This window comes from Entelurus aequoreus, linkage group LG08 (genome assembly GCF_033978785.1).
Source record: "Entelurus aequoreus isolate RoL-2023_Sb linkage group LG08, RoL_Eaeq_v1.1, whole genome shotgun sequence".
NCBI lineage: Eukaryota > Metazoa > Chordata > Actinopteri > Syngnathiformes > Syngnathidae > Entelurus > Entelurus aequoreus.
Window position 1 is genome coordinate 63,955,135 of NC_084738.1, and position 25,851 is coordinate 63,980,985.

The 25,851-nt window shown below is 43.0% G+C and overlaps 1 protein-coding gene across 1 annotated transcript; it reads left to right on the forward strand.

The window, feature by feature from the left end:
* The first annotated feature begins 1,695 nt into the window (after positions 1-1,695).
* ptcd2 (pentatricopeptide repeat domain 2) lies at positions 1,696-25,851 on the forward strand. Its single transcript, XM_062055105.1, has 10 exons — positions 1,696-1,829; positions 4,225-4,317; positions 4,399-4,528; positions 4,604-4,721; positions 9,314-9,392; positions 9,448-9,539; positions 15,731-15,844; positions 15,906-15,980; positions 25,303-25,416; positions 25,498-25,851. Exons 1-10 carry the CDS (start codon positions 1,709-1,711, stop codon positions 25,717-25,719), a joined length of 1,158 nt encoding a protein of 385 aa, XP_061911089.1. The 5' UTR covers positions 1,696-1,708; the 3' UTR covers positions 25,720-25,851.

A 25,851-nucleotide genomic window follows, 5' to 3' on the forward strand; every position in this document is an offset into this window, starting at 1 on the left:
ATTTTTCTATTTACAGTAATACACAGCTAAAACAACAGCAGTAAACTTTACAGTTTAAAAACTGGCCTCTTGTTGCCGGAATTTTACCGTAAAAAAACAGCGGTACCGTTTTTCTATTTACAGTAATACACTGTAAAAACAACAACCAATAGATTTTACAGTTCAAAAGATGACCTCTCTGTCGCAAATATTTTACTGTAAAAAAAAAAACAGCTGTATAATTTTTCTATTTACAGTAATACACCGTAAACACAACAACAGATTTTACGATAAACCGGCTGCTAAGACGCCATAATTTTACCGTAAAAAAATATACGGACAGACATACACCGTACAAATAACAATAACCATAGATTTTAGGGTGTCATTTGTATACTCTAGCCTTTAAATAGACCCCCTTTTTAGACCAGTTGATCTGCCGTTTCTTTTCTTTTCTCCTCTGCCCCCCTCTCCCTTGTGGAGGGGGAGTTACACAGGTCCGGTGGCCATGGATGAAGTGCTGGCTGTCCAGAGTCGGGACCCGGGGTGGCCCGCTCGCCCGTGCATCGGTTGGGGACATCTCTGCGCTGCTGACCCGTCTCCGCTCGGGATGGTTTCCTGCTGGCCCCACTATGGACTGGACTCTCACTATTATGTTGGATCCACTGTGGACTGGACTTTCGCGGATATGTTGGATCCACTATGGACTGGACCTTCACAATATTATGCTAGACCCACTCAACATCCATTGCTTTCGGTCTCCCCTAGAGAGGGCGGGAGGTTACCCACATATGCGGTCCTCTCCAAGGTTTCTCACAGTCATTCACATCGACGTCCCACTGGGGTGAGTTTTTCCTTGCCCTTATGTGGGCTCTGTACCGAGGATGTTGTTGTGGCTTGTGCAGCCCTTTGAGACACTTGTGATTTAGGGCTATATAAATAAAACATTAATTGATTGATTGATTGATAGGGTAAAAAACATAGCTTTTCTATCGTCAGGATTGTACTGTGAAAAAAATCGTGGCACCATGTTTTATTTACAGTAATATGCTGTAAAAAAAACTAAAAAATAGAAACACACCATACATACATTTTACGATACAATTCTGGCGACTGAGCTGCTGGTCGACAGATTTTTTTTTATGGAGTACGTAAAAGCATGTATTTAATTATCATGATAATAATATAATGAGGTGAATCTTTATACATTTATATTCACGAAAACGAGTTTGAACACACCTATGTCATAGAACAATACAAATACCTTTGCTTCCAGTCTACGACGTTGCAACAGCACCACCAGCTGGTTAAAAATAACAATATTGGGAGAGGAGGGTCATTTATCGGCAAAAAATACTAAAAAATACTTTAAAAAAATACAGCTCATTAAAAGAAACCGTGACAACAGTGAAACAATGAAAAGGTTAAAGTTGAAGTTTATAGTACGATACAGTATTTTTGTTCTTGCTGACCGCCATTTTGGAATATACCAACTACGTGTAGTTAAGTTAAAGTACCAATGACACTAGGTGTGGCGATTAAACAGACATAAACGAAACGTTACAGCCACGTTAACACGTTAATTGTATATGTATGAAAAATATTAAAATAATGGAAAACACAGTATAAACATTCCAATTTGGTAGATAGCGTTTAAAAAAAAACAAAAAAAAAACGCTCTAGTGTGTTTCTTAGCTCCCCCTTCGTTTTGGCGGACTTGGTGCAGTCGATGGGCAAGATGGCGCTGCGGACGTTCGCTTTATGCTGTCGTTCGTTACTGCGTGACAACCCTCGTAGAGCAATATTGTCTGCTTCGTCACAAGCGGGCTGTGTTGGGTCGCGTTCTGGAGGTAAAAGCAACACATTTTTCTGTCTTTGTTTAGTAAATCCCGCTGACTTTTTTTTTTCGTACTGAAAGAAAACACAAGGCACTTCGTGAACGGTGTTATAAGTTTCAATCCATCCATCTTCTTCCGTTTATCCGAGGTCGGGTCGCGGGGGAAGCAGCCTAAGCAGGGAAGCCCAGACTTCCCTCTCCCAAGCCACTTCGTCCAGCTTTTACCATGAATTGATTAATGCGGACCCCGACTTAAACAAGTTGAAAAACTTATTCGGGTGTTACCATTTAGTGGTCAATTGTACGGAATATGTACTGTACTGTGCAATCTACTAATAAAAGTTTCAATCAATCAATCAAAAACTCCTCCCAGGGGATCCTGAGGAATTCCCAGGCCAGCCAGGAGACATAGTCTTCCCAACGTGTCCTGGGTCTTCCCCGTGGCCTCCTATCGGTCGGACGTGCCCGAAACACCTCCCTAGGGAGGCGTTCGGGTGGCATCCTGACCAGATGCCCGAACCACCTCATCCGGCTCCTCTCCATGTGGAGGAGCAGCGGCTTTACTTTGAGCTCCTCCCGGATGGCAGGAAACTCATTTCGGCCGCCTGTACCCGTGATCTTGTCCTTTCGGTCATAACCCACAGCTCATGACCATAGGCGAGGATGGGAATGTAGATCGACCGGCAAATTGAGAGCTTTGCCTCCCGGCTCAGCTCCTTCTTCACCTCAGCGGATCGATAAAGCGTCCGCATTACCGAAGACGCCGCACCGATCCGCCTGTCGATCTCACGATCCACTCTTCCCTCACTCGTGAACAAGACTCCGAGGTACTTGGACTCCTCCACTTGGGGCAAGGTCTCTTCCCCAACCCGGAGACGGCACTCTGCCCTTTTCTGGGCGAGAACCATGGACTCGGACTTGGAGGTGCTGATTCTCATCCCAGTCGCTTCACACTCGGCTGCGAACCGATCCAGTGAGAGCTGAAGATCTTGGCCAGATGAAGCCATCAGGACCACATCATCTGCCAAAAGCGGAGACCTAATCCTGCAGCCACCAAACCAGATACCCTCAACTAGAGATGTCCGATAATGGCTTTTTTGCCAATATTCCGATATTGTCCAACTCTTAATTACCGATTCCGATATCAACCGATACCGATATTTACAGTCGTGGAATTAACACATTATTATACCTAATTTTGTTGTGATGCCCCGCTGGATGCATTAAACAATGTAACTTTACCATGAATTGATTAACATGGACTCCGACTTGAACACGTTGAAAAACTCATTCGGGTGTTACCATTTAGTGGTCAATGGTACGGAATATGTACTGTACTGTGCAATCTACTAATACCAGTTTCAATCAATCAATCAATCAAAAACAAGGTTTTCCAAAATAAGGGAACAACTTCAACTCCAGTTATGGAAAAAAGTGCCAACATGGCACTCCCATATTTATTATTGAAGTCACAAAGTGCATTATTTTTTTGAACATGCCTCAAAACAGCAGCTTGGAATTTGGGACATGCTCTCCCTGAGATAATCCTAATACCCACTACAACTATGGGAAACACTATACTTTGACTTTCACAAAGTGCATTATTTTGTATTTTTTTAAACATGCCTCAAAACAACAGCTACAAAAACAATGAAGGCACACAGCTTCAGTCCAGAGTATACTAGAGCATACTTGCCAACCTTGAGACCTCCGAATTCGAGAGATGGGGTGGGGGGCGGGTTTGGTGGTAGCGGGGGGGGGGGGGTGTATTGTAGCGTCCCGGAAGAGTTAGTGCTGCAAGGGGTTCTGGGTATTTGTTCTGTTGTGTTTATGTTGTGTTACTGTGCAGATGTTCTCCCGAAATGTGTTTGTCATTCTTGTTTGGTGTGGGTTCACAGTGTGGCGCATATTTGTCACAGTGTTAAAGATGTTTATACGGACACCCTCAGTGTGACCTGTATGGCTGTTGATCAAATATGCCTTGCATTCACTTACGTTTGAGTAAAAGCCGCATATATTATATATATATATATATATATTATGTAAGCGGACGTGACGACAGGTTGTAGAGGACGCTAAAGGCACACCCCCAATATTGTTGTCCGGGTGGAAATCGGGAGAAATTCAGGAGAATGGTAGCCCCGGGAGATTTTCGGGAGGGGCACTGAAATTCAGGAGTCTCCCGGGAACATCGGGAGGTTGAAACCGATACAAATAATTTCCGATAATGCATTTCAAAGCATTTATCGGCCGATATTATCGGACATCTCTACACTCGATGCCCTGACTGCGCCTAGAATTTCTGTCTCTTTAAGTTTCAATATGTCTGTTATCGTTTATTTTGTAAGGCATAACGAATAGTTTTCCATACACAACACAGCCTAAACGCCGTGTTTATTAATCTGCAGCTCGAAGGTATCTCCTCTCAGATGACATTATCGGTCTACAAGAATTCCAGCGCAAGAAGCTGGAAATGGCTCATTTCATCACTACGCCAAATGGTAAATGAACCCCACGTGACGTCACGCACGCACACACACACACGTCACCTTTACCGGTCACGTGATTCATCCCGTTTGCAGGAAATTTCCTCGAGCTGATGGCCCGCAAGCTGCGGAGGAACGATCTGATTTTGAAAAGTGAGCTGAAGCAGCTGCTCCACCTGTGCCAGTCTGCGGAGGACATGGCGATAGCGCGGGACGCCATCTACAGGTGACGTCGACGCGGCGAGAGAAGAGAGCCACGCTCCGATCGGTCACGTGTCGTTTCCACTTTGCACTCAACTAGGTACCATGCAGAGAACCGCGATCAGGCGCACAGAGATTTCCGGTTCGGTCCTCTCTTCTTGAGACTGTGCTACGAGCTGGGTCTGAACAAGATGGCCACTGATGTACTTACAGACAAGGTGAAAAGGGATAGCCAGGGCAGGACTTTGGGTCCTTGGTAGGGTGTAGGGTTGTCCCGATACCAATATTTTTGCACCAAAATACCAAACTAAACGTTCCACTAAGGGTGTAACGGTACACAAAAATTTCGGTTCGGTACGTACCTCGGTTTAGAGGTCACGGTTCGGTTCATTTTCGGTACAGTAAGAAAACAACAAGATATACAGTACATTTTATAGTTATTTATTTACCAACATTTGTAAACAATGGCTTTATCCTTATAACATTGCTTTAAAATAGCTCTGTGTGTGATGGATGTGAGCCACCACTAGGCATAACAATAACATACATGTACACACAGGGTCGATTGCCTGGGTTAATGCAGTCAACATATATAAAATAAAAACTGAATAAGATAAGGCTCAGAATTGGTTTCTTAACAAAACCTTTCTACATATAAAGTGCAACATTTCCACATATAAAGTGCAACATTAAACTGCTTCAAGTTGTTGCTCAGATTAAATAAAATGACAAAACTTTTCTTCTACATACAAAAAGTGCAACATTAAAGGCCTACTGAAACCCACTACTACCGACCACGCAGTCTGATAGTTTATATATCAATGATGAAATCTTAACATTGCAACACATGCCAATACGGCCGGGTTAACTTATAAAGTGCAATTTTAAAATTCCCGCCACACTTCCGGTTGAAAAACTCCTTTGGATATGATTTATGCGCGTGACGTCACAAAATCCACGGAAGTGGTTGGACCCCATCTGACCCGATATAAAAACCCCTTGTTTTCTTCGACAAAATTCCACAGTATTCTGGACATCTGTGTTGGTGAATCTTTTGCAATTTGTTTAATGAACAATGGAGGCTGCAAAGAAGAACGTTGTAGGTGTGATCGATCGGTGTATTAGCGGCTAAGTACAATACTTACAGCAACACAACAAGGACTACTTACTACGCCTAGCCGATGCTTGCCGCCAAACCCACGGATTAAGTCCTTCGTCGCGCCGTCGATCGCTGGAATGCAGGTGAGCACGGCTGTTGATGGGAAGATGAGGGCTGGCTGGCGTAGGGTGGAGCGCTAATGTTTTTATCATAGTTCTGTAAAGTCCGGTTGCTAAGTTGCTAAATTAGCCTTAGCGTCGTTAGCAACAGCATTGTTAAGCCTTACCAGGCTGAGAATTTTTAACCGTGTAGTTACATGTACATGGTTTAATAGTATTGTTGATCTTCGGTCTATCCTTCCAGTCGGGGGTTTATTTATTTTGTTTCTATCTTCATTTGAGAACGATGCTATCACGTTAGCTCAGTAGCTAAGTGTGTCACCGATGTATTGTCGTGGAGATAAAAGTCACTGTGAATGTCCATTTCGCGTGCTCGACTATCGGTACCCCATTGAAAACAATACAAAAAAACTGTTTTCATCTCATAATTCCACAGTATTCTAGGCATCTGCGTTGGTGAATCTTTTGCAATTTGTTTAATGAACAATGGAGACTGCAAAGAAGAAAGTTGTAGGTGGGATCGGTGTATTAGCGGCTGGCTGTAGCAACACAACCAGGAGGACTTACTTTGATAGCAGACGCGCTAGCCGACGCTAGCCGCCAACCGCACGGCTGATCGGGTGAAGTCCTTCGTCGCGCTGTCGTTAGCTGGAACGCAGGTGAGCACGGGTGTTGATGAGCAGATGAGGGCTGGCGTAGGTGGAGCGCTAATGTTTTTATCATAGCTCTGTGAGGTCCGGTTGCTAAGTTAGCTTCAATGGCGTCGTTAGCAACAGCATTGTTAAGCTTTGCCAGGCTGAGAATTATTAACCGTGTAGTTACATGTCCATGGTTTAATAGTATTGTTGATCTTCTGTCTATCCTTCCAGTCAGGGATTTATTTATTTTGTTTCTATCTGCATTTGAGCCAGATGCTATCACGTTAGCTCAGTAGCTAAAGAGCTTCGCCGATGTATTGTCGTGGAGATAAAAGTCACTGTGAATGTCCATTTCGCGTTCTCGACTCTCATTTTCAAGAGGATATAGTATCCGAGGTGGTTTAAAATACAAATCCGTGATCCACAATAGAAAACGGAGAGAGTGTGGAATCCAATGAGCCAGCTTGTACCTAAGTTACGGCCAGAGCGAAAAAAGATACGTCCATCACTGCCTCTCTAGTCCTTCACTGTAACGTTCCTCATCTACGAATCTTTCATCCTCGCTCAAATTAATGGGGTAATCGTCGCTTGCTCGGTCCGAATCTCTCTCGCTCCATTGTAAACAAAGGAAAATTGTGAGGAATATTACCTCCTGTGACGTCACGCTACTTCCGGTACAGGCAAGGCTTTTTTTATCAGCGAGCAAAAGTTGCGAACTTTATCGTCGATTTTCTCTACTAAATCCTTTCAGCAAAAATATGGCAATATCGCGAAATGATCAAGTATGACACATAGAATGGATCGGCTATTCCCGTTTAAATAAAAAAAATTCATTTCAGTAGGCCTTTAAAGGCCTACTGAAAGCCACTACTACCGACCACGCAGTCTGATAGTTTATATATCAATGATGAAATCTTAACATTGCAACACATGCCAATACGGCCGGGTTAACTTATAAAGTGCAATTTTAAATTTCCCGCTAAACTTCCGGTTGAAAACGTCTTTGGATGATGACGTATGCGCGTGACGTAGCCCATGAAACAGAAGTATCGGTACCCCATTGAAAACAATACAAAAAAACTGTTTTCATCTCATAATTCCACAGTATTCTAGGCATCTGCGTTGGTGAATCTTTTGCAATTTGTTTAATGAACAATGGAGACTGCAAAGAAGAAAGTTGTAGGTGGGATCGGTGTATTAGCGGCTGGCTGTAGCAACACAACCAGGAGGACTTACTTTGATAGCAGACGCGCTAGCCGACGCTAGCCGCCAACCGCACGGCTGATCGGGTGAAGTCCTTCGTCGCGCTGTCGTTAGCTGGAACGCAGGTGAGCACGGGTGTTGATGAGCAGATGAGGGCTGGCGTAGGTGGAGCGCTAATGTTTTTATCATAGCTCTGTGAGGTCCGGTTGCTAAGTTAGCTTCAATGGCGTCGTTAGCAACAGCATTGTTAAGCTTTGCCAGGCTGAGAATTATTAACCGTGTAGTTACATGTCCATGGTTTAATAGTATTGTTGATCTTCTGTCTATCCTTCCAGTCAGGGATTTATTTATTTTGTTTCTATCTGCATTTGAGCCAGATGCTATCACGTTAGCTCAGTAGCTAAAGAGCTTCGCCGATGTATTGTCGTGGAGATAAAAGTCACTGTGAATGTCCATTTCGCGTTCTCGACTCTCATTTTCAAGAGGATATAGTATCCGAGGTGGTTTAAAATACAAATCCGTGATCCACAATAGAAAAAGGAGAGAGTGTGGAATCCAATGAGCCAGCTTGTACCTAAGTTACGGTCAGAGCGAAAAAAGATATGTCTTGCACTGCATTCTAGTCCGTCACTCTAACGTTCCTCATCCACAAGTCTTTCATCCTCGCTCAAATTAATGGGGTAATCGTCGCTTTCTCGGTCCGAATCGCTCTAGCTGCATTGAAAACAATAGGAAAATATGAGGAGGCGAACAACTGACTACGTCACGCTACTTCCGGTAGGGGCAAGGCTTTTTTTTATCAGAGACCAAAAGTTGCAAACTTTATCGTCGTTGTTCTATACTACTGTAAATCCTTTCAGCAAAAATATGGCAATATCGCAAAATGATCAAGTATGACACATAGAATGGATCTGCTATCCCCGTTTAAATAAAAAAAATCATTTCAGTAGGCCTTTAAACAGTTTCAAGTCAACTCAGCCTCAGATTAACTTTTCTTCCCCCCCCCAGCCTTTAACCCCGGTGACTTTCATTCAATTTTTATGTTTTTTGCTAGAAAAATCAGTTAATCCACATTGTCTGCAGAAAGAGCAGACCTGCTTGCAGTTAAAATGTCTCCAGCTGTGGAAAATACCCTTTGGCTGGGCACGGAGGTAGCAGGTATGGCGAGGTAGTGCCTGGCTAACTTGGCAGTAAGAGGATATATGGGCTCATTGTTCTTCCACCATAGAAGTGGGTCAAAATCTAGTTTTTAATGCAATATGGTCTTAAATCTGCTGCTATAAAAACACCAACGGCATTTGTTATTGCTTTAGCCCTGCCTGACTCGCCGAAGAGAGGCTGCTTGAATGCGGTGGGAGCTGTGTTTGTTCGTCTTTCTCTTCGTTGAAGCGATGTTATCCATTGTTGTATCGCACCGCGAAGCCCAAATGTTCCCAAACGGGAGATCTTAACGAGGGAGGAGGGTCTTCCAGCTCTGGCTTTTGCATGTTGTAGTAGCCCGGTCGTTGGTAGCATGCCGTGTGTTGTGCCTCAGTGTGCATTGTTTACACAACGTGCGGTACGCTACTTAATATGTCCGTGTGGAAACTCGTTCGGTACACCTCTGAACCGAACCAAACCCCCCGTACCGAAACGGTTCAATACAAATACACGTACCGTTACACCCTTACGTTCCACTGTACATACAAACCTTAAGTAGATCAGGTCTTAAGTGTTTACCGGTGCCATCGGTCTTTTGTTGTTTCCAACAGGAAATGAGAGGGTTTTTCATCGACACCACCTCCTTCAACATCGTCGTGGACATGTTGTTCAGGAAGGGCTACCTTGAAGGTAAGTCGCCTCATCTTCCCTGCAGGAAGTGTTTCTCACGTGCTTGCAACCGCAGACGCCCTGGAGGTGTTGAGGTCCATGAAGAGCCAAGGTGTCGCCTTCAACTATGGCACGCAGATCCTGGCGTCCGGCGTCTGCTACAAGCTGGTAATACACCGTGCAACTGGAGTAGATTACTTTTTATTTTGTCGGGTTGTTGTTGTTTTTTTATTTAGATAAGACGGGTTCAAGATCTGGGCAGCACGGTGGAACAGGGGTTATAGTGCATGTGCCTCGCAATACAAAGGTCCTGAGTAGTCCTGAGTTCAATCCCGGGCTCAGGATCTTTCTGTGTGGAGTTTGCATGTTCTCCCCGTGACTGCGTGGGTTCCCTCCGGGTACTCCGGCTTCCTCCTGCTTCCAAAAAACATGCACCTGGGGATAGGTTGATTGACAACACTAAATTGGCCCTAGTGTGTGAATGTGAGTGTGAATGTTGTCTGTCTATCGGTGTTGGCCCTGTGATGAGGTGGCGACTTGTCCAGGGTGTACGCCGCCTTCCGCCCGGATGCAGCTAATACAGGCTCCAGCACCCCCCGTGACCCCAAAAGGGACAAGCGGTAGAAAATGGATGGATGGATGAAATCTTTTTGATAAACAATGACTCCTTTTGCTAAAGAACGACTCCTTTTGCTAAAGAACGACTCCTTTTGCTAAAGAATCACTACTTTTGGTAAAGAACGACTCCTTTTGGTAACTTGCTCCAACAAAGAACGACTCCTTTTGCTAAAGAACGACTCCTTTTGCTAAAGAACGACTCCTTTTGCTAAAGAACGACTCATTTTGCTAAGGAATCACTCCTTTTGGTAAAGAACGACTCCTTTTGCTAAAGAACGACTCCTTTTGGTAACTTGCTCCAACACAGAATGACTCATTTTACTAAAGAATGACTCCTTTTGCTAAAGGATCATTCCTTTTGGTAAAGAATGACTCCTTTTGGTAAAGAATGACTCTTTTTGATAAACGATGACTCCGGCTTCCTCCTGCTTCCAAAAAACATGCACCTGGGGATAGGTTGATTGGCAACACTAAATTGGCCCTAGTGTGTGAATGTGAGTGTGAATGTTGTCTGTCTATTGGTGTTGGCCCTGTGATGAGGTAACGACTTGTCCAGGGTGTACGCCGCCTTCCGTCCGGATGCAGCTAAGACAGGCTCCAGCACCCCCCGTGACCCCAAAAGGGACAAGCGGTAGAAAATGGATGGATGGATGAAATGTTTTTGATAAACAATGACTTCTTTTGCTAAAGAACGACTCCTTTTGCTAAAGAATCACTACTTTTGGTAACTTGCTCCAACAAAGAATGACTCCTTTTGCTAAAGAACGACTCCTTTTGCTAAAGAACGACTCATTTTGCTAAAGAATTACTCCTTTTGGTAAAGAACGACTCCTTTTGCTAAAGAACGACTCCTTTTGGTAACTTGCTCCAACACAGAATGACTCCTTTTGCTAAAGAATGACTCCTTTTGCTAAAGGATCATTCCTTTTGGTAAAGAATGACTCCTTTTGCTGAAGAACGACTCCTTTTGCTAAAGAACGACTCCTTTTGCTAAAGAATCACTACTTTTGGTAAAGAACGACTCCTTTTGCTAAAGAACGACTCCTTTTGGTAACTTGCTCCAACAAAGAATGACTCCTTTTGCTAAAGGATCATTCCTTTTGGTAAAGAATGACTCCTTTTGGTAAAGAATGACTCTTTTTGATAAACAATGACTCTTTTTGATAAACAATGACTCCGGCTTCCTCCTGCTTCCAAAAAACATGCACCTGGGGATAGGTTGATTGGCAACACTAAATTGGCCCTAGTGTGTGAATGTGAGTGTGAATGTTGTCTGTCTATTGGTGTTGGCCCTGTGATGAGGTAACGACTTGTCCAGGGTGTACGCCGCCTTCCGTCCGGATGCAGCTAAGACAGGCTCCAGCACCCCCCGTGACCCCAAAAGGGACAAGCGGTAGAAAATGGATGGATGGATGAAATCTTTTTGATAAACAATGCCTCCTTTTGCTAAAGAACGACTCATTTTGCTAAAGAATTACTCCTTTTGGTAAAGAACGACTCATTTTGCTAAAGAATTACTCCTTTTGGTAAAGAACGACTCCTTTTGCTAAAGAACGACTCCTTTTGGTAACTTGCTCCAACACAGAATGACTCCTTTTGCTAAAGAATGACTCCTTTTGCTAAAGGATCATTCCTTTTGGTAAAGAATGACTCCTTTTGCTGAAGAACGACTCCTTTTGCTAAAGAACGACTCCTTTTGCTAAAGAATCACTACTTTTGGTAAAGGACGACTCCTTTTGCTAAAGAACGACTCCTTTTGGTAACTTGCTCCAACAAAGAATGACTCCTTTTGCTAAAGAACGACTCCTTTTGCTAAAGAACGACTCATTTTGCTAAAGAACGACTCCTTTTGCTAAAGAACGACTCCTTTTGGTAACTTGCTCCAACAAAGAATGACTCCTTTTGCTAAAGAACGACTCCTTTTGCTAAAGAATCACTCATTTTGTTAAAGAATCACTCCTTTTGGTAAAGAACGACTCCTTTTGCTAAAGAACGACTCCTTTTGGTAACTTGCTCCAACACAGAATGACTCATTTTGCTAAAGAATGACTCCTTTTGCTAAAGGATCATTCTTTTTGGTAAAGAATGACTCCTTTTGGTAAAGAGTGACTCTTTTTGATAAACAATGACTCTTTTTGATAAACAATGACTCCGGCTTCCTCCTGCTTCCAAAAAACATGCACCTGGGGATAGCTTGATTGGCAACACTAAATTGGCCCTAGTGTGTGAATGTGAGTGTGAATGTTGTCTGTCTATCGGTGTTGGCCCTGTGATGAGGTAACGACTTGTCCAGGGTGTACGCCGCCTTCCGTCCGGATGCAGCTAAGACAGGCTCCAGCACCCCCCGTGACCCCAAAAGGGACAAGCGGTAGAAAATGGATGGATGGATGAAATCTTTTTGATAAACAATGACTCCTTTTGCTAAAGAACGACTCCTTTTGCTAAAGAACGACTCCTTTTGCTAAAGAATCACTACTTTTGGTAACTTGCTCCAACAAAGAATGACTCCTTTTGCTAAAGAACGACTCATTTTGCTAAAGAATCACTCCTTTTGGTAAAGAACGACTCCTTTTGCTAAAGAACGACTCCTTTTGGTAACTTCAACCAACACAGAATGACTCCTTTTGCTAAAGAATGACTCCTTTTGCTAAAGGATCATTCCTTTTAGTAAAGAATGACTCTTTTTGATAAACAATGACTCTTTTTGATAAAAAATGACTCCGGCTTCCTCCTGCTTCCAAAAAACATGCACCTGGGGATAGGTTGATTGGCAACACTAAATTGGCCCTAGTGTGTGAATGTGAGTGTGAATGTTGTCTGTCTATCGGTGTTGGCCCTGTGATGAGGTAACGACTTGTCCAGGGTGTACGCCGCCTTCCGTCCGGATGCAGCTAAGACAGGCTCCAGCACCCCCCGTGACCCCAAAAGGGACAAGCGGTAGAAAATGGATGGATGAAATCTTTTTGATAAACAATGACTCCTTCTGCTAAAGAACGACTCCTTTTGCTAAAGAACGACTCCTTTTGCTAAAGAATCACTACTTTTGGTAACTTGCTCCAACAAAGAATGACTCCGTTTGCTAAAGAACGACTCCTTTTGGTAAAGAACGACTCCTTTTGGTAAAGAACGACTCCTTTTGGTAACTTGCTCCAACAAAGAATGATTCCTTTTGGTAAAGAATGACTCTTTTTGGTAAACAATGACTCTTTTTTTATAAACAATGACTCTTTTTGATAAACAATGACTCCGGCTTCCTCCTGCTTCCAAAAAACATGCAACTGGGTTAGGTGGATTGGCAACACTAAATTGGCCCTAGTGTGTGAATGTGAGTGTGAATGTTGTCTGTCTATCGGGGTTGGCCCTGTGATGAGGTAACGACTTGTCCAGGGTGTACGCCGCCTTCCGTCCGGATGCAGCTAAGACAGGCTCCAGCACCCCCCGTGATCCCAAAAGGGACAAGCGGTAGAAAATGGATGGATGGATGAAATCTTTTTGATAAACAATGACTCCTTTTGCTAAAGAACGACTCCTTTTGCTAAAGAACGACTCCTTTTGCTAAAGAATCACTACTTTTGGTAACTTGCTCCAACAAAGAATGACTCCTTTTGCTAAAGAACGACTCCTTTTGCTAAAGAACGACTCCTTTTGCTAAAGAACGACTCATTTTGGTAAAGAACGACTCCTTTTGCTAAAGAACGACTCCTTTTGGTAACTTGCTCCAACACAGAATGACTCCTTTTGCTAAAGAATGACTCCTCTTGCTAAAGGATCATTCCTTTTGGTAAAGAATGACTCCTTTTGCTAAAGAACGACTCCTTTTGCTAAAGAACGACTCCTTTTGCTAAATAATCACTACTTTTGGTAAAGAACGACTCCTTTTGCTAAAGAACGACTCATTTTGCTAAAGAATCACTCCTTTGGTAAACAACGACTCCTTTTGCTAAAGAACGACTCCTTTTGGTAACTTGCTCCAACACAGAATGACTCCTTTTGCTAAAGAATGACTCCTTTTGCTAAAGGATCATTCCTTTTGGTAAAGAATGACTCCTTTTGCTAAAGAATGACTCTTTTTTTATAAACAATGACTCTTTTTGATAAACAATGACTCCGGCTTCCTCCTGCTTCCAAAAAACATGCACCTGGGGATAGGTTGATTGGCAACACTAAATTGGCCCTAGTGTGTGAATGTGAGTGTGAATGTTGTCTGTCTATCGGTGTTCGCCCTGTGATGAGGTAACGACTTGTCCAGGGTGTACGTCGCCTTCCGCCCGGATGCAGCTAAGACAGGCTCCAGCACCCCCCGCGACCCCAAAAGGGACAAGCAGTAGAAAATGGATGGATGGATGGACTCTTTTTGATAAAAAATGACTCCTTTTGGTAAAGAACGACTCCTTTTGCTAATGAACATCTCCTTTAGGTAACTTGCTCCAACAAAGAATGACTCCTTTTGCTAAAGAACGACTTCTTTTGGTAAAGAATGACTTCTTTGGTAAAGAACGACTCCTTTTGGTAAAGAACGACTCCTTTTGGTAACTTGCTCCAACAAAGAATGACTCCTTTTGCTAAAGAACGGCTCCTTTTGCTAAAGGATCATTCCTTTTGGTAAAGAATGACTCCTTTTGGTCTCTGGCTCAAAAAAAGAATGACTCTTTTTGATAAACAATGACTCCGGCTTCCCCCTGCTTCCAAAAAACATGCACCTGGGGATAGGTTGATTGGCAACACTAAATTGGCCCTAGTGTGTGAATGTGAGTGTGAATGTTGTCTGTCTATCGGTGTTGGTCCTGTGATGAGGTAACGACTTGTCCAGGGTGTACGCCGCCTTCCGCCCGGATGCAGCTAATACAGGCTCCAGCACCCCCCGTGACCCCAAAAGGGACAAGCGGTAGAAAATGGATGGATGGATGAAATCTTTTTGTTAACAATGACTCCTTTCGCTAAAGAACGACTTCTTTTGCTAAAGAACGACTCCTTTTGCTAAAGAATCACTACTTTTGGTAAAGAACGACTCCTTTAGCTAAAGAACGACTCCTTTTGCTAAAGAACGACTCCTTTTGCTAAAGAATCACTCCTTTTGCTAAAGAACGACTCCTTTTGCTAAAGAACGACTCCTTTTGGTAACTTGCTCCAACACAGAATGACTCCTTTTGCTAAAGAATGACTCCTTTTGCTAAAGAATCCTTCCTTTTGGTAAAGAATGACTCCTTTTGGTCACTGGCTCAAAAAAAGAATGACTCATTTTGGTAAACAATGACTCTTTTTTATAAACAATGACTCTTTTTGCTAAAGAACGACTCCTTTTGCTAAAGAATGACTCCTTTTGCTAAAGAACGACTCATTTTGCTAAAGAACGACTCCTTTTGGTAACTTGCTCCAACAAAGATTGACTCCTTTTGCTAAAGAACGACTCATTTTGCTAAAGAACGACTCCTTTTGTTAAAGAATGACTCCTTTTGGTCACTGGCTCAAAAAAAGAATTACTCTTTTTGGTAAACAATGACTCCGATAGGTTGATTGGCAACACTAAATTGGCCCTAGTGTGTGAATGTGAGTGTGAATGTTGTCTGTCTATCTGTGAGGTGGCGACTTGTCCAGGGTGTACCTCGCCTTCCGACCGAATGCAGCTGAGATAGGCTCCAGCACCCCCCGCGACCCCAAAAGGGACAAGCGTTAGAAAATGGATGGATGGATGGATGGGTTCAAGATCTGCTTTGACAGTAAACATGTTGTGTTTTGGTCAGAACACGGCAGAGTCGTACACCATATGCACGTCGCTCATGGAGGAGGCTCAGGCCAAAGGGCTGTTCATCCCTCGACATGCTTACTGCTTTGCCGTGGCCTTGGCACTCAAACAGGTTTGTTTTGTCCTCATTTAGTCTGTGGTTCATTTTAATGTGTTCTTATCTTTCCTTCTAGAACGACATAGAAAAGGCGTGGTTGTGGTTTTCGCAAATAATGGCTACTGAGAGCTGGTTGTGCCAAAACCTAAAGGTGAGTTTGCATCCAACACATGGGTCGGGATGGGCAATATGTCCGAAAATATTTATTGCAATATACAGTACAGGCTAGAGATGTCCGGTAATGGCTTTTTTGCCGATATCCAATATTCCGATATTGTCCAACTCTTAATTACCGATTCCGATATCAACCGATGCCGATATATACAGTAGTGGAATTAACACATTATTATGCCTAATTTTGTTGTGATGACCCGCTGGATGCATTAAACAATGTAAAAAGGTTTTCCAAAATAAATCAACTCAAGTTATGGAAAAAAATGCCAACGTGGCACTGTCATATTTATTATTGAAGTCACAAAGTGCATTATTTTTTTTAACATGCCTCAAAACAGCAGCTTGGAATTTGGGACATGCTCTCCCTGAGAGAGCATGAGGAGGTGTGTGTGGGGAGGGGGGGGGGGTAGCGAGGGTGTATATTGTAGCATCCCGGAAGAGTTAGTGCTGCAAGGGGTTCTAGGTATTTGTTCTATTGCGTTTATGTTGTGTTACGGTGCGGATGTTCTCCCAAAATGGGTTTGTCATTCTTGTTTTGTGTGGGTTTACAGTGTGGCGCATATTTGTAACAGTGTTAAAGTTGTTTATACGGCCACCCTCAGTGTGACCTGTTTGGCTGTTGACCAAGTATGCTTGCATTCACTTGTGTGTGTGAAAAACCGTAGATATTATGTGATTGGGCCGGCACGCAAAGGCAGTGCCTTAAAGGTTTATTGGCGCTCTGTACTTCTCCCTACGTCCGTGTACCACTCCGTACAGCGGCGTTTTAAAAAGTCATACATTTTACTTTTTGAAACTGATACCGATAATTTCCGATATTACATTTTAAAGCATTTATCGGCCGATAATATCGGCAGCCCAATATTATCGGACATCTCTAATTACAATATATTATTTGACATAGAAATGATAATAAAACCATTTCAAAACGGGTGACGAAGGCTCCTACTTTAAATTCCAGACTATAAGCCACTACTTTTTACCTATGCTTTGAACCCAGCGGCTTATAAAACATTGCGGCTAACTTATAGATTTTTCTTTGCTGACGGCCATAATGCAAATAGTTTAAAAAAAAAACTAAAGAACGAGCAAATACACTGAAAAGGTGTTACTGCTCGTGCTATGGTGCCATCTTTTGGACGAGTTTGCTCACTATCTGCTGCAGTGCCCTTCTTTTTAGAGCTTCCAACTGGAAGTAGAAGTACTGCTCCGTCTTCTAGCCGTCCATAGCGTTTTTACTCGTTTACGGATTCATCATTCATCACTCCAAGCAACGTTTGTGAGTTTTACAATACAACTAAAACAAGTCGTACTTACTAAACCGTCCCATGTGTGAAGTCTGTAGGAGTGTTTTCATGCGTATCTGTCTTTGCTGTCGTGATGTTATGACGCTAGCATGGTTAGCATGAGCTAATATGCTAACACGTTTACAAGTGCCTGTGTTAGTATCATTACCTCACAGCGGCATTCTTTTTGTATTGTTTCAGTTCCACACATTCCTCAGTGAATTTGCCAAAACTTCACCGTGGAGTAATTGAGGCTGTTTAGCTGATTGGAGAGCTAGCTCAGTGGGTCTATCGCGATGACTTCTGTTCTGTTTGATCTGTTTTGTTTTACTGCCGTGTTACAGACACTGTTTGGAAACAAAGAAGGTATGTAAATAAACATTTACAAAAATTTTCTGTGAAAATAACTATCTTCATTTCGGTGCGGCGAATATATGGAAAAACATATATTATATTTTTTTCCTAAATTCCGGTAATTTAGCTGCTGATGTATGTCAATCAATCAATCAATCGATCAATGTTTATTTATATAGCTCTAAATCACAAGTGTCTCAAAGGGCTGCACAAGCCACAACGACATCCTCAGTACAGAGCCCACATAAGGGCAAGGAAAACTCACCCCAGTGGGACTTCGATGTGAATGACTATGAGAAACCTTGGAGAGGACCGCATATGTGGGTAACCCCCCCCCCCCCCCCTCTAGGGGAGACCGGATGCAATGGACGTCGAGTGGGTCTAGTATAATATTTCGCGATATTGCCATATTTTTGCTGAAAGGATTTAGTAGAGAACATCGACGATAAAGTTCGCAACTTTTGGTCGCTGATAAAAAAAGCCTTGCCTGTACCGGAAGTAGCGTGACGTCACAGGTTGTGGAGCTCCTCACATCTGCACATTGTTTACAATCATGGCCACAAGCAGCGAGAGCGATTCGGACCGAGAAAGCGACGATTTCCCCATTAATTTGAGCGAGGATGAAAGATTCGTGGATGAGGAAAGTGAGAGTGAAGGACTAGAGGGCAGTGGAAGCGATTCAGATCGGGAAGATGCTGTGAGAGGCGGGTGGGACCTGATATTCAGCTGGGAATGACTAAAACAGTAAATAAACACAAGACATATATATACTCTATTAGCCACAACACAACCAGGCTTATATTTAATATGCCACAAATTAATCCCGCATAACAAACACCTCCATATAACCCGCCAATACAACTCAAACACCCGCACAACACACTCAATCCCACAGCCCAAAGTACCGTTCACCTACGCAAAGTTCATAAAGCACGTATATTTCCCCAAAGTTACGTACGTGACATGCACATTGCGGCACGCATGTACGGGCAAGCGATCAAATGTTTGGAAGCCGCAGCTGCGTACTCACGTTAGTGCGTATCCAACTCAAAGTCCTCCTGGTAAGAGTCTCTGTTGTCCCATCTCCACGAGCATGCGTATCCAACTCAAAGTCCTCCTGGTAAGAGTCTCTGTTGTCCCAGGCCAATGGTAAAGCTTGACTGTCATCGTTCGGGAATGTAAACAATGAAACACCGGCTACGTGTTTGTGTTGCTGCAGCCAGCCGCTAATACACCGCTTCCCACCTACAGCTTTCTTCTTTGCTATCTCCATTGTTCATTAAACAAATTGCAAAAGATTCACCAACACAGATGTCCAGAATACTGTGGAATTTTGCGACGAAAACAGACAACGTATTAGCTGGCCACAATGCTGTCCCAAAATGTCCTCTACAATCCGTGACGTCACGCGCAGGCGTCATCATACCGAGACGTTTTCAGCAGGATGTTTCGCGGGAAATTTAAAATTGCACTTTACTAATCTAACCCGGCCGTATTGGCATGTGTTGCAATGTTAAGATTTCATCGTTGATATATAAACTATCAGACTGCGTGGTCGGTAGTAGTGGGTTTCAGTAGGCCTTTAAGTCAATAGTGCAAAATAACTGAACAAAATCCAAAACTACTATTGGCTCTTATTTCCTTAGTTTGTAGACAATAACAAAAAAGACGACATTATTTTAGATGGTAAAAAAAAATGTTGATTTAATCACTGTAGTATCAACCGTATAGCGATACAGTGGAGAGTCCTGGGTATGACGTTAAAGTGCATCCGGCAGTGGAGGCTCCTCTATGGGGTCTTGGGGCACTAGGAGGTTAACCCCTTTACTACTGTTACCCCAGGTGGCCCTTGGCAAAGGCCTAGTACCTGACTGCCCCCTAGCCAGGGATACGTTGAAGACCTCAACGGCGGAGCAGGCGTAAGACGGTAGATTTAAGAACTACCACAACTACAAAGAAGGCTGCAGCAGAAAAGGGTCCCCAGTCGTCTTGGACTCCATGCCACTGGACCCTGACCCGATTCTGTCAAGGATCGTGTGGTGACTGTCTGTGCACTAGTCTCCCCACGTAAAACAAAGTCACGCACAGGCATCCTCCATAAAGGGATACACCCCTACCAGGAGGATCGTCATACTTGTTCGATGGATACAGTGGAACCTCGATTTGCGAACAACTTCATCGGTTCTTGAACAGGGTTCTGAAATCCAAAAGTTCGTAAAGAGAGGCAAATTTCTTATTTGTAAATACAAATAACGGCTTCCAGCCTCGACAAAAGTCCATATTTTAGTGAAGGTTTGTACACTTCGAACATAATATTAAGTGCTGTGCAGTACTGTAAATACAACTAACATAACAAGACCTCGTATTGTCTCATGGTTTTAATGTTGACAATGTCGTTGTTGGTGATGCTGTGTTTTCTGATCACAGTCCTGTTATGTTTAATTTAAGTTTGGACCCTGATGTGAAACCACTTGCCGTGCGTCATGGGCGTGTTATTAGGTCTGCCACCGCAGCCACCTTCTCCCCTTTATTCACTGTCTCCATGCAGAGTATATCACACTCTGCAGACACTGAACAATTGATGTGCTCTTTTCTTTCTACATGTTCTGAGGTTCTGGACCCTGTCCCCCCTCGCTTTTTTAAAGAAATCTGGGACACTATTGACTTGTCTGTTAGGGACATCATCAACAGCAGCTTGATTTCTGGCTGTGTCCCCTCTTTTTGTAAAAGAGCTGTTGTCGAGCCTTTGATGAAAAAAACAGGTCTAGATCCGACATGTTTGTCAAATTATCGGCCCATTTCCAAATTACCTTTTGTGTCAAAAATTCTGGAGAAATGTGTTTTAGCGCAACTGCAGCCTTTTTTAGATGAAAATAGCACTTTAGATCCATTTCAGTCTGGATACAAGGCTTTGCACAGTACTGAATCTGCACTTTTAAAGGTTTTTAATGACTTGCTTTTAATGTCTGATTCTGGTAGCTCTGCCATTTTAGTGCTTTTAGATCTTACAGCTGCCTCTGATACAGTCAACCACACAATTCTTTTAGAGCGCCCGAGAGACTGTGTGGGTGTCAGGGGGACTGCATTAGAGTGGTTCAGATCCTACCTGTCAGAGAGGTCCTTGTCTGTCAGGCTGGGGGACGCCACCTCTTCTTCTGCTCCGCTTTACTGTGGTGTCCCCCAGGGATCCATTCTAGGCCCCATCCTGTTTTCCTTGTACATTCTCCCTCTTGGAGAGATTTTTAAGAAACATGGAGTGTCTTATCACTTTTATGCAGATGACTGCCAAATGTATATGCCAATTTCAAAAGGCCACGGCCCCCTGACACCCCTTCTCAACTGTCTATGTGATGTCAAGGCTTGGTTAGCCCAGAATTTTTTAATAATGAATGAGGGAAAAACGGAAATTTCAGTTTTTGGTCCGGCCCTCACTGACTTGGGACCATTGCAAAATCATGTGCGTTCCAAAGTCACCAGCCTTGGCGTCACTATAGACAGTGATTTTAAATTTGACAAACAAGCCAATGGCGTTTTAAAATCGTGTTTTTATCATCTTCGTCTTTTAGCAAAGGTAAAACAATTTTTATCTTTTAACCTTTTTGAACAAGTCGTGCATGCTTTTATTTCAAGTCGCCTGGACTACTGCAATGCACTTTATGCTGGAATTAGCCAAAAAGCTCTCTCCCGGTTGCAGTTAGTCCAGAACGCGGCAGCACGACTTTTAACAGGGGCCAGGAAACGTGAGCATATAACCCCAATTCTTCGGAGTTTGCACTGGCTCCCTGTTCATTTTAGAATTGATTTTAAATCCTTGCTGTTTGTTTTTAAAGCTTTACATGGACTGGCACCTCAGTATATCTCGGACCTCATCCAAATTTACACACCTGCGCGCGCTCTGAGGTCCGAGAGCCAGCTCCAGCTCCAGCTCGTGGTGCCCAGGACGAGACTTAAAACCAGGGGAGACAGGGCCTTCTCTGTGGTCGGCCCTAAACTCTGGAACACTCTGCCCCTCCATGTTCAAACTGCTCCCACAGTGGAGTGTTTTAAGTCTCGTCTTAAGACCCACTTTTATTCTTTGGCTTTTAACACTACGTGAGTTGTGTGGTCTTCTGTCCTCTGTTGTCCTGTGTGGTTAGGGTTAGGGTTATAAATTTTGATGTCTATTTTACTGTTTTAATTGGTTTTACCCTTTAAAATCGTTTTTAATCATATTTATTTTTTATATTGTCTCTGTATTGGTTTTCTATTCATTTATTCTTTGTTTTTATTCAGTCATTGGTGTAGCATGATATTGTTTTTAATATTATTTTTAATATCGATTTTAATATTGTTTTTAACATGGCTGTGCAGCACTTTGGAAACATTCTTGTTGTGTAAATGTGCTATATAAATAAAGTGGATTGGATTGGATTGGTTACAGAAGTCCCTTTGGTGCCCTCAAAAACTATCAGAAATCACACACATCCTGAACTTTAACAACCATATTGCTACAATATTGACATTTCAAAAAGTAAAATCCACTTTCAGTTACATAGGCAAAGAAGGAGCTGACGAGAAAGGAGCAGACAGGGGGTGAGAAGGGAGGGGTGTGTATGTGCTTTTGGAAGAGGCGCCGCTAAACAAGCTTTGGCATTTTTTTCCACAAGAGTCCGTTCTCCTCGCAAATAATACTTTCTGTGGTCGATTCTTCCATACTTGTGATTGCCATTAATGTACAAATACCATAGAGCGCAGCACCCACTAAATTTGAGAAGAAACAAATATTTTTCCATATATTAGCCGCACCAATTAGCATTGTCACGACGTGACGACGCCCCGTCATGCCCGGAAACCGGTACTTTTCAAACAGTATAGTACTGTTTTTGATTCATTAGTACCGCAATACTGTACCAGTACCGGTATACCGTACAACCCTAGATACTTGTACGAAAACAGTTTATTTGCCGCCATGGAGGCAAGGATTAGTGATTTAGCTGCCCTGTGGAGGGACGTTAGCCGCTAGCTCTTTGTTCACTCGTCGCTGTCACATTTTCAGGAGACAGCAAGAACGTGTCATGAGCAGGCGTTATTTCTAGAGATGTCCGGTAATATCGGACTGCCTATATTATTGGCCAATAAATGCTTTAAAATGTAATATCGGAAATTATCGGTTTCAAAATTATCGGTATCGGTTTCAAAAAGTAAAATGTAAGAGTTTTTAAAACGCCGCTGTGTACACGGACGTAGGGAGAAGTACAGAGCACCAATGAACCCTAAAGGCACTGCCTTTGCGTGCCGGCCCAATCACATAATATCCACGGCTTTTCACACACACAAGTGAATGCAAGGCATACTTGGTCAAAAGCCATACAGGTCACACGGAGGGTGACCGTATAAATAACTTTAACACTGTTGCAAATATGCGCCACACTGTGAACCCACACCAAACAAGAATGACAAACACATTTCGGGAGAACATTCGCACCGTAACACAACAGAACAAATACCCAAAACCCCTTGCAGCACTAACTCTTCCGGGACGCTACAATATACCCCCCCCCCCCCCCCCCGCTCTAGTACACTCTGGACTGAAGCTGTGTGCCTACATTGTTTTTGTAGCTGTTGTTTTGAGGCATGTTTAAAAAAATAATGTACTTTGTGAAAGTCAAAGTATAGTATTTCCCATAGTTGTAGTGGGTATCAGGATTATCTCAGGGAGAGCATGTCCCAAATTCCAAGCTGCTGTTTTGAGGCATGTTCAAAAAAATAATGCACTTTGTGACTTTAATAATAAATATGGCAGTGCCATGTTGGCATTTTTTTCACATAACTTGAGTTGATATATTTTGGAAAACCTTGTTACATTGTTTAATGCATCCAGCGGGGCATCACAACAACATTAGGCATAATAATGTGTTAATTCCACGACTGTATATATCGGTATCGGTAATTAAGAGTTGGACAATATCGGAATATCGGATATCGGCAAAAAAGCCATTATCGGACATCTCTAGTTATTAGGATATGATGACAGTAACCTACTCAGTGGCCTAGTGGTTAGAGCAGGGGTCACCAACGCGGTGCCCGCGGGCACCAGGTAGCCCGTAAGGACCAGATGAGTAGCCCGCTGGCCTGTTCTAAAAATAGCTCAAATAGCAGCACTTACCAGTGAGCTGCCTCTATTTTTTTAAATTTTATTTATTTACTAGCAGGCTGGTCTCGCTTTGCTCGACATTTTTAATTCTAAGAGAGACAAAACTCAAATAGAATTTGAAAATCCAAGAAAATATTTTAAAGACTTGGTCTTCACTAACTGACAAAGAAACAGATAACAGATTTGATGTCCAGTTCAAAGTGTGACATGATTTATTTAAAAATTTGAGAGTTGACCTTTGTATTTTACATGAGTTACCGTAATTTCCGGACTATAAGCCGCACCCGACTATAAGCCGCACCAGCTAAATTTAGGGGAAAATACAGATTGCTCCATATATAAGCCGCAGGGTTTTGATGTGTAATTACCGTAGTATATAGGGGTTCCTGCTACCACGGAGGGGATTGTCGGGACAGAGATGACTGTTTGGGAACGCAAAGCGTCCCATTTATTAACTATAAATCTTTCAATCATTCAATCAAACTTTCACATCTTTGACATGGCGAACAGCATTCGTGCAGAGTACAAATAATACAACGGTGCAAAGTAATACAAAGTGCTCGCCTGTACGTTATCAAAATAACCAGCCTACCGGTAGATGGAAAGTCAGTCTTTAATCATTGTGTCATCGTCTTCCTCCTGCGTACTAAAACCACCGGTGTCGGAGAAGAACAGACCGTAAATAAGCCGCACCCTTGTATAAGCTGCAGGGACCAGAACGAGGGGAAAAAGTAGTGGCTTATAGTCCGGAAATTACGGTATTATTTGTACACACATGGTGCAAAGTAATTCATGATTTGTTAAAACATTTTAGTGGCTAGCTAGTTAAAATGGGATATTGTGATTTCACAAGACTGTCTTAGAAGTGATCATTTGAAAATGTTCAATTTGAAAAATGTGCACTCAGAGAAAATATAAAAATAAAGTGTTGCATATTGATATTTATCTGTTTCTATGTATATTTATTGTGAGAAATCATTAAGATGATCAGTGTTTCCACAAAGATAAATACAATTAATTATTAATAATAACATAGAGTTAAAGGTAAATTGAGCAAATTGGCTATTTTTGGCAATTTACTTAAGTGTGTATCAAACTGGTAGCCCTTCGCATTAATCAGTACCCAAGTAGTAGCTCTTGGTTTCAAAAAGGTTGGTGACCCCTGGGTTAGAGTGTCCGTCCTGAGATACCAAATACTATAAAAATGGGACCCTTTACCTCCCTGCTTGGCACTCCGCATCAAGGGGTGGGATTGGGGGTTAAATCACCAAAAATGATTCCCGGGCACGGCCACCGCTGCTGCTCAATGCTCCCCTCACCTCCCAGGGGGTGATCAAGGCTGATGGGTCAAATGCAGAGAATAATTTCGCCACACCTAGTGCGTGTGTGACAATCATTGCAACTTTAACTTTTTAACTTTAACAGTATCAAAATCTCTATCGTCGGCCAAATTGATATCAGTGTATTGCGCAACCCCACACTGACTGCATTCCTTGTTTTTTAACAGTTTTTTCCCCCCCCACCAGGTTTTACTGCTGGCTATGTCAGGAGCCACTGAGGATGCCATCACGCTCCTCTCTGCAGCCACACAGTCTACAAGTTCCTCTTTTATCAGGAGGCCTGAGTTTTTGCAAGAGGTGGTAAGGGAAACTTCTTGCCTTTTTTTTCTTTGGCAGTAAGATATCACTGGTGCACTCAACTCCTGCGACTTCTCCCCACAGCTGGATTATTTGCATTCGCAAACGGAGGGCGGGGAACAAACGGCGAAAGCGGAACAGGTCGCCTCTCAGCTGAAGCGAGCCGGCCAGGTGACCCGGCGGACCCTCGACGACATGCTGTGCGAAACGCCCCCCGCCAGGAGGAACATGTCGGCCATTATGGTGGAGAGTCGGTCCAGTAGAAGGACGATGAAGCCGCTCACCTCCGTTCTGCTGTCAGAGTGACCTGCTCGGCCTGATCCGAGGTAACGTTGCCGTTGGACTCTGTCTGTGTTTGATCAAAGCTGCTATATTTGTATCAATAGTAAACAGGATATGAATGACGGGTTTAATAAAAGAAAATATATTTATCCATAA

Excerpts from the sequence above, each read along its gene's own strand:
- ptcd2 (XM_062055105.1), top strand. The coding sequence starts at position 1,709 with ATGGGCAAGATGGCGCTGCGGACGTTCGCTTTATGCTGTCGTTCGTTA. Across the intron at positions 9,393-9,447 it reads CAGGAAGGGCTACCTTGAAG|ACGCCCTGGAGGTGTTGAGG; the intron begins GTAAGTCGCCTC and ends TTGCAACCGCAG. Across the intron at positions 25,417-25,497 it reads CTGAGTTTTTGCAAGAGGTG|CTGGATTATTTGCATTCGCA; the intron begins GTAAGGGAAACT and ends TTCTCCCCACAG.